Here is a 16513-nt window from a genome sequence, read left to right as displayed (position 1 = left end):
TGAATTGTGTATTGTGTTTTATGTTGTTTGTAAAACATGTAGAGGGTTGTGTGAGCAATCTAATAAATTGTGTTTAGTGAGTTGTCTTGAGAATGATGTGTGAGCAATCTAATTAATTGTGTATAGAAGTGAATTGTCTAAAGAATGGTGTGTGAGCAATCTAATTAATTGTGTTTAGTGAATTGTGTGTGAGCAATCTAATTAATTGTGCTTAGTGAATTGTCTTGATAATGGTGTGTGAGCAATCTAATTAATTGTGTTTAGTAGTGAATTGTCTTTAGAATGGTGTGTGAGCAATCTTATTAATTGTGTTTAGTGAATTATCTTTAGAATGGTGTGTGAGCAATCTAATTAATTGTGCTTAGTGAATTGTCTTGAGAATGGTTTGTAAGCAATCTAATTAATTGTGCTTAGTGAATTGTCTTGAGAATGGGGTTTGAGCAATCTAATTAATTGTGTTTAGTGAATAGAATTGAGAAATCTAATTAATTGTGTTTAGTAGTGAATTGTCTTTAGAATGGTGTTGTGAGCGTTGATTTGTAGAATGTATTTTATTAGTGATATAGTAAGATGTTGGCTGTGCGTGTTCTATGAACTGATTGATGTAGCTTTGTGTGTGTCCTGTGTGAGCAGTCTGGTTTATCTTTATTAAAGTTATTTTATATGTTTATAATAAGGCAAAAAAACACATGATATTGTGAATGCAGGAGATTTAAAGAAACAAAGGTCATATTCTATTCGTTAATGTGTTGGCGACGACATATATACATGTAATCAATAACAAAACACTACCACCAACACATACCATTTGCGTTTAGTCGTTTTTTAACCAATATTATCAGGACTTATCTTCTGGTAAATGCATTGAAAGTTTTATAAACAGCCTATGATAAGCATTTTCAAGCTCGGGTTCGATGAGGACCGCGACTCGTTGACCTGCAGATGTTCGACCGCAAAAGGCTGAGCATATCGCCGGAACAGCGCTGTTATCAGCGGACCGCCTGCCCCTCATGACCGCCCGCCGAGACCCAGAGATACGTGGGCGCGATATCAGATCCTCTATAAAACGAGTTGTATAATTAAAAGACCATCACTTTTTTGAAGTCCTATAACCCTGTCGTTACAATGAAGCTCTTTGTTGTTTTATCGTGCCTGGTGCCAATGCTGAGTCTAGCAGGTAATGTTCACCATTTGGTTTGAAATATAGCAAGCAAACGTTGGAATATGAACGCCGCTTGAGTGAGTATATATCTGACTATGCAAAATGATATATTTATCTATTTATTTTATTTTTTCTTTATCATTAAATTTTTTCGAACTATTTACTGGCTTATACATTTTAACTTTTGAAATATGCAAGAACTTAGATATGAAAGTCTTACTAAAATAAAGCTAACAAAACAATTTAACATTGGAACCTCAAATTATCGTTGAACAGAAACAGCATGATTCTCGCTCTGAGAAAATGGGGCTATATTCATGTGCGTAAAAATTATCAACCGATTAGCCTGTTTAGTCCGCACAGGCTAACCAGGGACGACATTCTCTTCCAAGTATGGAATTTCGCGAAAACATCATAAAAGCGGATAGTGACATTTTGCGCACATGCTTTAAGCCTCTTTTCCCCAGAGCACGCCCCATATATTGCTTTAAAATGAACACTCACGAAGGGATATAACTCACAATTCAGGGTCCGAAAGAAAACATGTGCATATTTAATTAATATCCATCATATCACGTGAAAATCAAATAATAAGATACATTGATCAAAAAAACGAAAATCAACGGAAAATGAAACTTTTATGACATAAGATTGATGGTTGTTTGGAATTCTGGTTTTCGCAGTTTTTGTTGTTATTTTTTTTCTAGAGACCGTTTAAAATACTATTCCAGTCAACGCAATAAACCCATCGTATTATTTTTATGAGGTTGTTGTTCACCTCCATAAGATGGCATTTACATGCGCGTACTGGATTCAATTATATTCAAAAATGGCCTTTCAAATAATGCAAAATATGGTTCCGTTAACATGCATTTTCTCCAAAACTGTAATAAATCTTACAAATCTTACAAACATTCTCGATGAATAAATAACTTTAATGTTAGAAAAATAACAGACCAGCCATTAAGCCATTTATTGTAATGCAGCCAAATAATAAGTTATACTACATGCAAAACAATTGTAATTACCTGATGTATCAATATCTCTCAATATATCTATTTTGTTCTTATAGTGTTGGTGAAGAACGCCAATTTCAATTATAAACATCATGATGTACGTGAGTCGTAACCCAAATTCTAATATTGTATAATGTAATTTCACGCTCCAGGTCATTAGTCAATACGCCGAGGGCATACTTTCTACATTTAATTTATAGATATATTAACGATAAATGTATATATAAAGTAATCTGCTCGGGTAATGGTTGATTACCGAAGTACCAATGATAAATAACCTAACGTCGTCGTCGCTCCAAAAGGATATTGTAGACTTAATGTGTCGTCCCTCTTTGGTAGTGGCCGCCACTGCGCCAGACTGGCTCGTCTATCAACCTATGAGCACGTGCACAAATCTGGACGAAAATGGCTGCTACACTTGTAAAATGTGCATGACAAAAGGTAAATGAGTTTTGCTCTATAATTGTTATTTTATGTTGTTAAGGATGAAGCTAAACATTAAACTATGTAATGTACATCTTTAACACATGCGTTCGAGTGTGGCCGACTAGCTAGAGCTGCCTCGCTCTGGTAGAGCACGTGCGTCGCAATCTTCGCATATTACTGTAACATGAACCACGACTGAACGAACCTTTTTTTCTTTTACAAAAGTTCACATCACAAACATGTCTGAATTTTATAGTATGTGCAATTTGTTTGTGTTTGTCTAATCTTTTTTGTTCAACATTGAAACTTAAAAACGTTGTCTTGTTTATATCTGGAACAAAATTATAATTATACTTCATGACAAAGTAACAACTGCCTTAGCGCACAGGTTGGTCTTCGGTTATAATTATTCGTAAGCAGATCTTGTATTCATCTTGCTCTGGACTGGGGTCTGAAAATTCGTACAGTCTCATACGATCAGTACGTCATGAATCTGACGTCAATTATGGCCTCATAGGATCAGTACGTCATGAATCTTACGTCAAATAAGTCTGACGTCAATTAAGGCCTCCTACGATCAGTATGTAAAGAATCTGACGTCAATTAAGGCCTCATACGACCAGTACGTCATGCATCTTACGTCAATTAAGGCCTCATACGATCAGTACGTCATGAATATGAAGTCAATTAAGGCCTCATACGATCAGTACGTCATGAATCTGACTTCAGTTAAGGCCGAATACGATCAGCACGTCATAAATCTGACGTCAATTAAGGCCTCGTACCATCAGTACGGCATAATTCTGACATCAATTAAGTCTGACGTCAATTAAGGCCTCATACGATCAGTACGATATGAATCTGACGTCAATTAAGGCCTCATACGATCAGTACGTCATAAATCTGACGTCAATTTAGGCCGAATACTAATTTCATATTTAGAACTAATTCACGAACCTTGGCATGAATATCCGAAATTTACATCAGAGTGATTGAAAGACGAATGTGAAACAAACTACAAACCGCAGCCCCAAAGACAATGAATACATGTCAAATAAACAGCATTGAACATTGACAATACTAAAGATTCGTATTCATAATAAAACTTACTTTCTCATATTGAAAGAACCGGTGTTATTATACAAGTATCGGTAGTTAACTTGGATGGCGCCACGCCTCTACAACTAAAATAAATACAGCTCGGGTACCAGAAGGCGCTACACGTGACTCATGCACAGCTTCCTTGTTTCAGTGACGCCCGCGACCACATGCTTACCGCCCAGCACCCCCGCCCCTCAGGTGCAAATTATTCACGAGCCCTGCACATGCAACTCGGGAGGCGCCACTAACGGGTAAATATATTATATCGCGTACCGTTTGGTTCAAATAAAAATAGGTGTACACGTTTTTTTTCTGTTGATTGCGTCATTGTTTTGCGTACAGGTATCAGACGAATGTACATAATAAATTAGTATTAATTCTTGAAATTATGATGAAAGCTCAAATCCATATGCGTTTTTTTCTTTGATGAATATTTATTGAACCCACAATTATTTTGTTGAAGTGTTAATTATTTTATTTAAGTGTGTTTTCGTGGAGGTTTTATTTACTTTGAAAGACTTGAAATATGTAAATTTCCTCTGTTCAAGCGTCACTATTGTTCAATTCAAGCGTCACTATTGTTCAAGCCACACAATTACACATGGTGCCTTTATTGAATCATGCTTTATAATTGTATTGGCGTGTCTATTGTAAAAGGCTTCACTATTTTACATAATGTCAATATTCCACATTCTGACACTTTTTGTTACAATCATCACTGTAGCACACGACATCACTATTTATATACGTGACATCCCTGTTATATATACACAGTAACTTTGCATATAGCGTCAGTATTGTACACGACGTCATAATTATAAATGGCGTAACAAATGTACATGAGTTCACTATTAAACATAATCTCACTGTCGTACAAGTCGTCAATTTTGAACACGGCTTTACGAGTGTATGTTAATTTCGTCACTATTGTATGTACATGGTGTGACAATTGTAGTACTATTGTTGATTGTCTCTGTATTGTAAACGGCGTCACTTTTGCACATGGCGTCACTTTTATGAAGGCGTCCCTTATGTACAAAGTGTCATTTTGTTTATGGTATAATTATTGTACATACAATGAAATAATTGTACAAGGCGCCACATGTGTACATGGTGTGGTATTCGTGCAAGGCGTAAATATATTAACTTCCAGTCATCGGAAATCAAAATGAACAACGGCATAATATATTGTATTTAGGTGTGTTTAAGTCCGTATTTGATTGGTTTGCACAACATTAACCAATTTATAATATTTTCTATTAAAATACAAGGAATTGCGTAAGTAAATTTCGATACATTATTGTTTATATTTCGTGGAGAATGTCTTAAGGAAAACAGCGCCAGATCAAGTCGTTATCAGAACAAACCACATGCCAACTGCAGTTTCTTATGTTATTATGAGTCGCGTTCTGAGAAAACTGGGCATAATGTATGTGCGTAAAGTGTCGTCCCAGATTAGCCTGTGCAGCCCGAACAGGCTACTCAGGGACGACACTTTCCACTTTTATGACATTTTTCGTTAAAATGAAGTCTCTTCTTAGCAAAAATCCAATTTAGGCGGAAAGTGTCGTCCCTGATTAGCCTGTGCGGACTGCGCGGGCTAATATGGGACGACACTTTACGCACATGCATTATGCTTAGTTTTCTCAGAACACGACTCTTATCAATTTTGAAAAGAAACAATCGGGGTAACCAAAAAAGATTAATTTTAGAACAAACTCTATGACAAGTGCTTTTAAAAAAGAAATCTTTAATTAAATATTTATTTAAGTAAATGCTGTTATGATTAAATTACACAAATAAAAAGAACGACTCCGTATTTGAAATCGAAAACTGCCGTAGAAGAACGTGATTGATCAATTTAAGCAGTAGCTCGTGACTTAAATTGTACAATCGATTAGATTTTTTTTTTCATGAAGTTCTTACAGTGATTATTAAAATTTACAAAATAAATATGAACATTAAAATTGTAAGGTGCATGTTACGCAAAATGAATATGAAAAATACATTTCTTGTTTTTAAATGTATTCCTTACAAAAAAGTAATTCTAAAGTAATTTCACAACGGTCGATAACAAGTTAGTAGCACATCTAATTTTACTTACACTGAATATTTACATACAGTCAGCCGTAAAAGGATTGACCAACCGATTCCTGATATTGAATGATAGACGGCGGGGGGGGGGGGGGGGGGGGGGGGGGCGGAATTTCTGAACGGAAAGGTTGTAGATTCCTTAAGTTGTTGTATTTCCCGATTAAAAAATAAAACAAGGCTGGTTATAAAAAGTGTTAGTAAAATGCGCAACCGCAAAACCAAATTCAATTTACAGAAACTGCATCGATAATTACCGTGAATATTTTTCCGTTTAGGTTTTGTTGTTTTCTTCAAAAGATTTCAGAACGTTTTTTTAATCAGAATGACAACAACAACAACGACGACAACACAACCGACAACAACAACGACAACACAGCCGACAACAACAATGACAACACAGCCGACAACAACTACTACAAAGGCAACAACAACCCAGTCGACTGCTGCCACAACGGCCGCCCAGATGAACCAATCAGGAAAGTCGGATTCCCATCAAGGCACAGCGAATAACAACACAGCGTCCAACTGGACTCAGGTATAAGTCCGTGAAGCTTAAAACGATGTCTTCAATGCCGCGTTGCTGCCTATTTATTTTAGCCTCGTTCTCGGCAAACTGAGCTTATTGCATTTGCATAAAGTGTCGTCCATACTGTCTAAATTTGGACGTCACTTCCTGCTTAAACTGGATTTTCGCTGAGAAGAGACTTCCGTAAAACGCAAAAAGCCCAGTTTTCCAATCGCGACTCGAATTATTTCCTGCAGGGTCCCTACTGGGAGTACACGTCCACGTCCACCGTGACGACGGAGGGCAACAAGGAGACCACCGTCACCGTAAACGTCACCACGGCCGACGGCGTCGAGGTCAACCGCACAATAGAGACGACCGTCATGGAACACGGAAAGGTCACCGGCCATAACGTCAAGGTTCGATTTCTACAAAACTTTATTACTATTATTCGTATTCTAATTATTATTAATAGTAGAAGTATTATTATTATAGATTTCTGTAAAGGACGGATTGCTCTACCCTTTCAAAAAATTTACCGTTACTGGTAGACCACATTTTCCGTGAATAGAATGCAATGACGTTTTCTCTGAAAATCTAGGAGACCACCATAATTTGTTTCGGGAGCCATGTGGGTTGTTGACTTCTGATAATTTGTATCCCTGCTTTAGACCATTGATTCGAACGTGACGGTTGGAAGCCACGGCGGTCACAATAGCTCCCAGCACTCGAGCGGAGGCGGCGGCGGAAGTAGCAGCTCCACCATGAACACGTCGTCAGGACAATCGGGAACATCCGGTAACAACTCATCAGGCACCAATGGGACAGGTACATAGACGTGTTTTGGGTTAAGGAAATATCCGATTGATGATGTTTAACTAGACATCGTACGCGGCCATGTGATTTACAAGAAAAAATATATTATTTTAAAATGATATTTCATTGACTCAAATAGACAACTCTCCCACAGTGGTATCCATCTCGTGAGCTGCCGGTCACTAGGCGGACACCTTATCCACTGCGCCTTGGCGACCTCGCCATTTTTGTTATCAATAACAAATATCTTTAATATAACTATCGTAAAAAAGAGTACTTTCATTTCAAAGAGGCATTTTGATTAATGAATGAAAGTGTTCGTCCAAAAAAATGGATATCGTATACGATTTATGATTGCAGTAACAATTTTAGTAGCATGTACATAGTGACTCAAGTTCGCATGATTGTTAAGAAAGGTGCACTTATTAAACACTTGGCGACTCGTGAAAATATCATTTTCCAGATAACTCCTGAGTTGCCATCTATAATCGACGGAAAATAACATCTATCCTTAATCTCCTATCACCGGTGATTTTAAATCTACTGAAACCAATACAAATGTTCTATATTAAAGCAGTACTATCAGCGTGTATATGCTATATTAATCCTTATTGAAACAGAGATTCACTGTTAACATGAGAGATGACACGAAGGACCACCTTTATTTTATCGCCCCTGGAAAAAAGCACACACATTTTACATTACTTACGACAAGGTGCGCGATTGAAAACAAAGCCGTTCTGGAAAATGCAAAAGTCAACGGAAAAATTATTTCCTTAAAATTTGCATACATATTTTGTGTAACATTAAAAAAAAAACAGACTTTGCAATCTTTTTTTTTATTAAACAGCCTTCTACGAAACCGACCGCCATTTGGAAACGTTATAGATCTGTTACACCGATTCTAAGATAAGAAAAAAATCATAAAAAATAACTTTTAAAAAGTTGACATCACTTGTCAGATACACTAAAAAAAAAAACAATATTCATGTAAGGACTGAAAAAAGAGCATTTGAAAAAAAAACGAACGATGTTTTTTGTTCAGTAAATGCAGGAAACAAATATACATTTTGACTGTAGCAAAATGCATATACAAGTTATTAATATACTAAAGTCCTAAAGAGGCGTGCATGTACCGGCGAAAACCTCTTTCATGTAAATGAACCATCATGTTTCTATACAGGAGGCCAAGGGGGTTCAAACAGCTCAACATCGTCCACGAGCTCCAGTCACTCGAGTCATTCCGGCAGTAATGGAACCAGTGGCGGCAGCACATCGTCAGGGTCGAGTAACAACAGTAACAGCACCACCGGTAATTCAACATCCGGAACTTCTGGTACGTCGGGAAACCAGAGTAACGGCGGATCTTCAACAAATAATACATCTTCTCACTCTACATCGACATCATCTTCCTCTGGCAGTTCCGGTAACCAGTCTGGCTCGGGCAGTTCCGGTGGACAGGGCGCCTCTTCAACGGCTGCTCCCTCCTCCTCTAGTTCCGGTTCTCACTCCAGCTCCTCGCAGTCAGGTGGCTCCTCGAGGTAACCGGTCCGTGTATATACCGTCTTTTCCTTTTTCGTTTAACATTCGAAACAACGAAACACGAAAATCAACGCATATAAGTTCATATTCCGATTTTCTAATAACCGAAACTTTAACAAAATACGAAAACAAAATTAACTTCTTTATATCGTTTTTCGTTGTACTTATTATAAAACAAAAAACGAAATTGATTCCCCTGTTCATATTTCGTTTCAATTCATATAACAAAAATAAATGTTTGAAAATTGGAACGGATTGTTTGATCCCGTTTACCGTTCTTGGTTTGAAAAAAACGGTATACGAAAAACGAAAAACGAGTGGCGTTTGCGGGACGTGCTGCTGTCTTGGGGAGGTAACTCATTAGTTGCTTTTTGTGCGTATTTTTCTCCCTTACATAAGACTTAATCACTTATTTCCATCAGCATGGCTTCCTATGTGCTTTTTTCGTGGAGGTAAAGACACGCCCGTAAGGGACAGAGACCTGGATATTTTCAGTTGTTTTTCCAGGTATTGTATTTTTCCAATTTGAAATGGTCATACTCTTGACATCGAAAGGTTTTCCAACGTACCGGTATTTCATGCCGATCCAGCCGATTAGATAGGGCTATAATTAGCCTCTTATGACACTTCTTGTTCTTTGCCCCTATGCTATGTAAATTCAGTACTTATTTTACAAAAAAACAACTCGTTTTAATCCTATTATCATGGGGGAGTTCCTTACATTTTAAGAGCTGCAATACCCCGTCCCCTGAGTCCCGTATTCCTATTTTTATTACCCGTTAGACCCGCATGACATTTTAAGGACACACTAATCGGCGGCGACTGCTAAAATTTCCCTATGTTTTACTTTTAATGTCACCTTACATAATAGAATGTCAAAGCTGTATTAGTACAGCCACTATTGAAAGAAAGAACAGGACGAAAGAAGAATAAATTTAAAAAAATGTTTTAATCATATGGAACGGTAAAGTGCACGGTGTCTAATATATAATTTCCAATTCGTTCGATTAATAACAAATACATGTTGCATTTAACAACTGCATTGTGATATGTCTAGCGATTTTAGCTCTAAAACAAGAGTTATAACCAAACACCTTATATGAAACCGCTTTGCGCTTGAAGAAAATGAAATTAACTTAAATATAATTAATAAATGTGCCAATTTAATAACTTATTAAACATCATATTTAATGTTCCCGAAAGAGCGCCCAAGATTAAGTTAATGCTAACAAGATATATACATTCCAATGATATTATAACACCGTTTAATCTTTTTCCTATAAACGTTACGTTACTTAAAAAAGGCGAATATCATGCGTCACGCCTATAGAATCTACTTGCACTCGTTGAAATGTTCCGTTTAAGACCACAGTTGTCTCCTAAAATGAAACTCGAATGCCATTATAGAAAAAGTGTTTACATTTGTAACAATACGTGTATGATTTGCTGAGTCAATGATATATATGAGGAGCGCGCCATCAACCGTTCGATTGCATGATCTGTTAAAGTACATTTATTAGTCGAAAAGTGTATTATTTTATTCGTTGTATACACATCCAGTTCATTTTAACAGTCCTTCAAAAATTGGACAAAATCTGTACACCAAACAAAAACGTTATTAAAAATAAATAAATAAATTTGTAACAACGTCAGAGTTGTAACTTATAATATAAAATCCATTGACATAATATACTATACTTAGCGTTGATTTTTCTGTTATTTGAATGATGTGTTCTCGCAAAGAATTTCAAATAATTTTATAATTGTTATAAGCAAATTTTCTTTATTCTATAAAGGGAGCACCAAATATATTCATGCTGATAAAATTTAAAAAGAACTCAGTGCGTGAACCGATAGCTATATAACAACATAAATTGTTACATTCGAGACCAGTGTCGCACCCTACATTTGCAACTTGTTGCAAATCACTGGTTCGATGCAAGAACTGCATGGACACCTGATACGAGAGCCCACCGCCAGCCAGTTACACGAAGTGTATGAGCCAGGACGGCACATGACGTGCCATGACAGGGCTTTATGAGACCGTGCATGCTCGTAGGAATAATTCACCATACTAATTGAATGTACATGTGTATATATTTAGCAATAATGTGGATTTTTATTTCATTTCTTAAACAGATATGAATACAGTGTAGTAAATAATTCGATTTTTGTTTATTACTTGAAGAGAAAGGCTACGCCGAACAAAGATATTTTATTGTGCAATGATTATTGTAATGCATGTTATACATTAAATCAAATCCAATGACTTGAAACAAAAGACTAGTTCCATTAGACTAGCCAAAAAAGCTGTGCCAAGACTCGTCTATTCTTCCTCTATAATACATGTAATAGTGAACATTTTATTATTCAAAATAATAGTTTCAAAGGGAGGAAACTGCGCACTAAGATTAATCATGAGTTATCATCCAAATAAAGCTGGGCAGCGCCCCTCGTTTTCCGTTTTCCGTGTATCGTTTTATCAAATCAAGAACGATAAATGAGAGCAGGCGCTTTGTTTCAATTTTCAAATACTGATTTTTTTTTAATTGAAACGAAATAGGAATAAACATACACGTTTCGTGTTTTGTGTTGTAATTAGTAAAACGAAAAACGATATAAATAAGTCGATTTGTTCTTTGTTTTTTGTATTTGTTTCGGTTATAAGAAAATCGGAATATGAACTAATATGCGTTTATTTTCGTATTTCGTGTTGTCGAATGCAAAACGAAAAACGAAAAGACGGTATGTACACGGACCGTAACCGCTCTGGTCGTTGTTGCTTATGTGTATTTGAAAGTTTACCTTCAACCTTTATTGTCGCACCAAATGGGTTCTGTGCTTTCAAAATCAAAAACGTTAACATGTTCTCTCGTAAGAATTCCACCAACCTCGTATTCTCAACATAGAGAGGCTTACGGGGTTTTTGGCGTAGCTGTCTAGGCTCACGTTTGACCAAGATTTTAAAAATATTTATTCTGCGGGAACATGGAACGTCAATATTATGACAATTAAAATGTTATGTTTGGTCTGTTTTCGCGGCACGAATAAAAATGACGATGCTGACATAGTTGCTCAAGCCCATCATAACATTCATGTACTTTCATGATGAGCACTAAATGGCCCGTCTGTAGTGTTAAGGTGTTGTTATTTGAAAATTGCAAACTATAGAGTTTTTAATGTTGTATGGTTATCAATTTACGTATTTTAAATCAATTGGCGGGTTCGTTATAGCTATAGCTATGATACATAACCACATTCGGCATTCACTGTTTGACGGTTTAATATAACTATCTAGAAAAGAATAAACAAAGCTTAAGGTGTAATCAACGATGTATATAAAATAAACATGAACACTGAGTTAATACCTTTTTAAAGGACATTAAATTAGTAACACTACTTCCGGTTCCAGTGCCGGTTCAACTTCCGGTATGTCTGCAACCACGCACGAGGCACACACGAGCCAGCACACTACCACCCCGAAACCAACGACGACGAGCACTCATGCTACCACCACCACAACCAAAGCCACAACAACCACAACCAAACCAACGACAACTACAACCAAACCAACGACAACTACCACCAAAGCCACGACAACCACTACCCAAGCCACCACAACCACAACCAAACAAACGACTACAACCAGCAGCAACTCAAGTTCGAGTTCCTCCCAGCAGTCTGGGTCCCATTCCAGTTCAAGCTCAAGTAGTTCCAGCTCACACCAGTCAGGGAACCAGCAAAGTTCCGGAAGTGGATCAAATGACAGCAACAGCAGGTTAGTCAGCTTTATTGAAACGGCTGTAATCTGGTGTGAGAGGGTACCATGCCCAGGGCCAAGTATCACAATCATACTTAAGTCAATATTTTGACTAAACTTTGGGAATTTTCTCATTTTTGACACGAATTTGACCACCATGCCGAATTTGGTGTTCATGAAAGCTTTTTGGGGGTGTTGAGTCTGACCCAATCCAGAGTTTGAGGAGTATATGTACATATTCTTATAACTGAGATTTGAGATTGTTCGTGAGGTGACAGACACTCTCAATACCCGGCTAAGGGGATGCTCAAATCTTATATTCTGAGTGGAGCTAAAAATTGAGAATGTTCTCCATACTAGGCACTGGTTTCACAACTGTCTTATGTATTTTGTAAACATAAAAAGTACTTGATAATTGAAACTGTTCAAGAAGGAATTTAAGTATTAGCTGAGTAAAACATTAATAAAATATTATTCACATTTCCAATTCAAAATATGAATCCATGTTTTTTAAATCATATGACATGCCAGGTGTGTTTATCATAATGAAACAAAGTGTAGCTCATATAAAAAGAAGCAAATATAAACAATAGCTCTTTGTAAAACGTGAATGCCCCCATCCCTACCCACCCCCACACACAACAACTTGCAGCTCAATCGCCACTACGTGCATTGTGTAAAAGATTAATTGACTAGACACACGCTAAATATAACCTCATGTCGTGTGGTCCTGTCTCCGCTGCAGCTCCGGCGGCGCCACCCAGCACATGACCCGACCCACCCAGCCCAACACTCGCCCCACGCAGCCCACCACCAAGCCTCAGACGTTCACAAGACCGACGGCGCCGTCAACAACCACGGCAAAACTGACCAGAGTGGGTAGCACATTATTGGCTTACAATTTCAGTTCGAACTACTCTAAGCTTAAAACTGTTAAGCGAAATGATGCCTTCATAGTGTTTGATTTCATCGTCTGACTCTGACAGGATTTTTGCAACTATTGCGCACGATTTACATAATCTTTTCAAAGGATGGTAAAAGTTCGATCGCCAATGTTGTCGATTTGATGTGATTCTTAAATAACCTTCCTTATTTCTGGTCGATCATGGATGGATACGAATAAACATTAATGGCTTATCGAAGCTCGGATAACTGAGAGCGTTCTAACAATTATCATATAGATATTATTTTCCGTTCGTGTTAAGTCGAAATAAATTGTGACTATGATAGAATACTTAGATATATAAAACCATACTTTAGTATGGTGCATGATACGTTTTGCTTGAGTAACATAAAGAAAATGAAGTCCAATTATAAAACAAACCATTGAACGGCTGTTTTTGCGAAATATAAAAGTAAAGAGTCGTTATTTTCCTGTGACGGTAGACATGTTAAAAAATGTTTAACTAAGTAAAAAGCGGTTCCAATGAAGCTCCCATATAGTGCTCAAATGTGGCACCGAAAAAAAACCAACCCGCGGGTCGAAATAATACCCGCGGATCCAGGTAAAAGTTTCTGCTAACGACACCGGTTCGAGTCGCTGTTTATGACGTAGAAGATTATATTCTGTATCATTTTGAGCATTGTGTTCTTATTCCAAATGTTCATATATAAATAGATATGACGTATGAGCATTAACGTCGAGAATTATTTGTTATTCATATCCAAATTATGGCGACGTTTCAAAACGAAACTTTGATACTAGTATAACAAATTTAAAAAAGATCTAATTCAAAGTTGTAACAGCAAACAGCAAAAAGAGCTTTAACAGTGAAAGTTGTTTTGGCCAGTCCCCTTAAAGCTCAAAGTAAAAGCTTTTATTTTAGTTTTGCTTGACGAGATGATTGTTTTTCCTTGTATCGCCATTTCAAGTAAAAGATGTCTAAATAAAGTCATTCTTGACATGCACAACTAACATTTGCTGATTACGTCCAACAAATACTGTATACCTCATAAATACATATATGCTCTTCAGCGTGTCATTCATAATTAAATAAATCAAACTAATAGAAGAAGTAACATTTTATATAATATGACGTGACAAACAGTTGAACTTATGAATATTGTAAATCTAATGAAGTTTTATTTAAATTAACGTTTTAAATACCCGACCCGAATTTTCTCGGGTAGTTTTCTTTTGACACGCCGAACTGAGCGGAGGAATTATTTCGGCCCGGTTGAGCCCTACTCCCAAAGGACGTTGGAAATTGCATGTTACTCATGTCTTATACGAAAGATTTGTGTTTGCCAGCCGACCCAGCCGCATCACGTGACCACTCCCACTACCGCCAAGGCCGGTAACCACGTGCAGACGACAACTGTGGCGCAGGGACCCACCACCACCTGGAACGGTGAGTGCGGTATACTTAACCCATTTATGCCTGGCGTCTAGAAAAAAGGCCTTGGCAAACAGCATAGACCCAGATGAGACGCCGTATGAAGCGGCGTCTCATCAGGGTCTGCGCTGTTTGCTTAAAGGAATTTCTGTAAAAAATATTCTAAATATAGAAATTAACATACTAGACATCCCTAATTTTGGAAATAAATTGATCCAATTTAGAAGGATGGGAGAGTCCAATAGGCATAAATGGGTTAAGCTGTGAAGCAACAGCATACGAACAATAATTTCTTTTGAAAACAAAACAACATAAGTCATTGATGTTGATTGATTGTATTCGCCCGTCACAGTGTGTGTACTTAAATAACTCAATTACGCGTGACGTGCGTCCTGTTCTGTAATCTGCAGGTTACTTCAGTCGTGTTATGTTTTGTGATATGTGTTGTGTCTTTGCTGCCTCTGCAGGCATTTGCCCAGACTTCCCGCCGGACTGCCCGCCCACCGCACAGTGCGCCACCTTCGATGAGAACTACTGTCCCATCTGCGTCTGTCCCAGTAAGTATCGCCGTCAAGGAATACGTTTAACCCATTTATGCCTAGTGGACTCTCCCATCCTTCTAAATTGTATAAATTTATTTCCAAAAAATAGGGATGTCTAGTATATTTATTTATAGATTTAGAATATTTTTTACAGATATTGCTTTAAACAAACAGCGCAGACCCTGATGAGACGCCGCATCATGCGGCGTCTCATCTGGGTCTTCGCTGTTTGGCAAGGCCTTTGTTCTAGACGCTAGGCATAAATGGGTTAATAACGCAAAAAGTTATTTTAAAATTTTATTCCACATATTCGATATTAATGACTAAATTTAAAATAAAATAGGATGATGTTTATTGTTTTCTTAACTATTAAATCTTTTCGTGAGTTTTAAGAATTTATTTGTTACTTTTCAGCTTCCGGGAGAAAATAACTTTAACGATCCACCACAAACCATGCATCCTGTAAGCCATCTGGGCCTATTGCAGCGCTTCGTAACATCCAATGTGATGTGATAAATAGAACCTTGATAGCAAGAAATCAATTGAGTCTGTGAATTTATTTACCAATAAAAATATGAATTGCATATTTATTCTGCACTGAATGTGCCAGCTGACCTCTCTCTCGTTGCAGGTAGGGTGCCCCATTTGGGGGGGGGGGGGGGGGGCACTAGTTAAGTCGTGTGTTTTAATATATCAAGGCTATGTGAGTTGCTTTCTTGGAAAACTGGGCTTAATGCATGTGCGTATAATGTCATGCCAAGTAAGCCAGTGCAGTCTGCATTTGCTAATCAGAGATAATGCTATACGTTCTAAGAAATTCGCATCTAAACGAAAATCCGTTCTAGGCGTAAAGTGTCGCCCATGATTGCCTATGCGGACTGCAAAGGATAATCATGGATGACACTTTACGCACATGCATTAAGCCAAGTTTTCCCAGAACAATCATATAATCATCTTGTGATTAGTTAGTAGTACTACTAACCAAGTTATGAGCTCCTATTTATCTGAATTCCGACATCCTTTAAATGCAGTTGCGTGTATGTAGACGTATGAATTATAGAAGTAATGAAGCGTTACCTTCAGACACGCTTCAAAGGTCATGTCATACGTGGGTATTATAAGGAATATACCCCTATAAGTGTGCACCCCGCACTCGTTTGTACAGGCGCTTCTCATCTACGTAACCCCTCAATGCCTGCTCCCGGCGCATGTA

General features: G+C 37.4%; 1 protein-coding gene across 2 annotated transcripts; it reads left to right on the top strand.

Moving 5' to 3' along the window:
• Positions 1 to 1040: 1040 nt before the first annotated feature.
• On the top strand, positions 1041 to 15884 carry LOC127859891 (uncharacterized protein DDB_G0271670-like). Of its 2 annotated transcripts, none has more exons than XM_052397477.1 (12): positions 1041 to 1177; positions 2518 to 2619; positions 3857 to 3956; positions 6121 to 6334; positions 6562 to 6723; positions 6976 to 7102; positions 8304 to 8661; positions 12075 to 12440; positions 13168 to 13297; positions 14674 to 14773; positions 15226 to 15315; positions 15715 to 15884. In XM_052397477.1, the coding sequence occupies exons 1-12, from the start codon at positions 1126 to 1128 to the stop codon at positions 15729 to 15731; spliced, it is 1818 nt and encodes a 605-aa protein (XP_052253437.1). In that variant the 5' UTR covers positions 1041 to 1125; the 3' UTR covers positions 15732 to 15884. The 2 variants fall into 2 exon arrangements, with proteins under 2 accessions (XP_052253437.1, XP_052253436.1); XM_052397476.1 differs by having other exon boundaries at positions 6976 to 7132.
• Positions 15885 to 16513: the final 629 nt, after the last annotated feature.

The sequence above is a fragment of the Dreissena polymorpha genome, chromosome 15, assembly GCF_020536995.1.
Source record: "Dreissena polymorpha isolate Duluth1 chromosome 15, UMN_Dpol_1.0, whole genome shotgun sequence".
In the NCBI taxonomy this organism is placed as follows: domain Eukaryota; kingdom Metazoa; phylum Mollusca; class Bivalvia; order Myida; family Dreissenidae; genus Dreissena; species Dreissena polymorpha.
The sequence above is the reverse complement of the archived record's forward strand: the minus strand, read 5'-3'. Positions and strand labels throughout refer to the sequence as shown.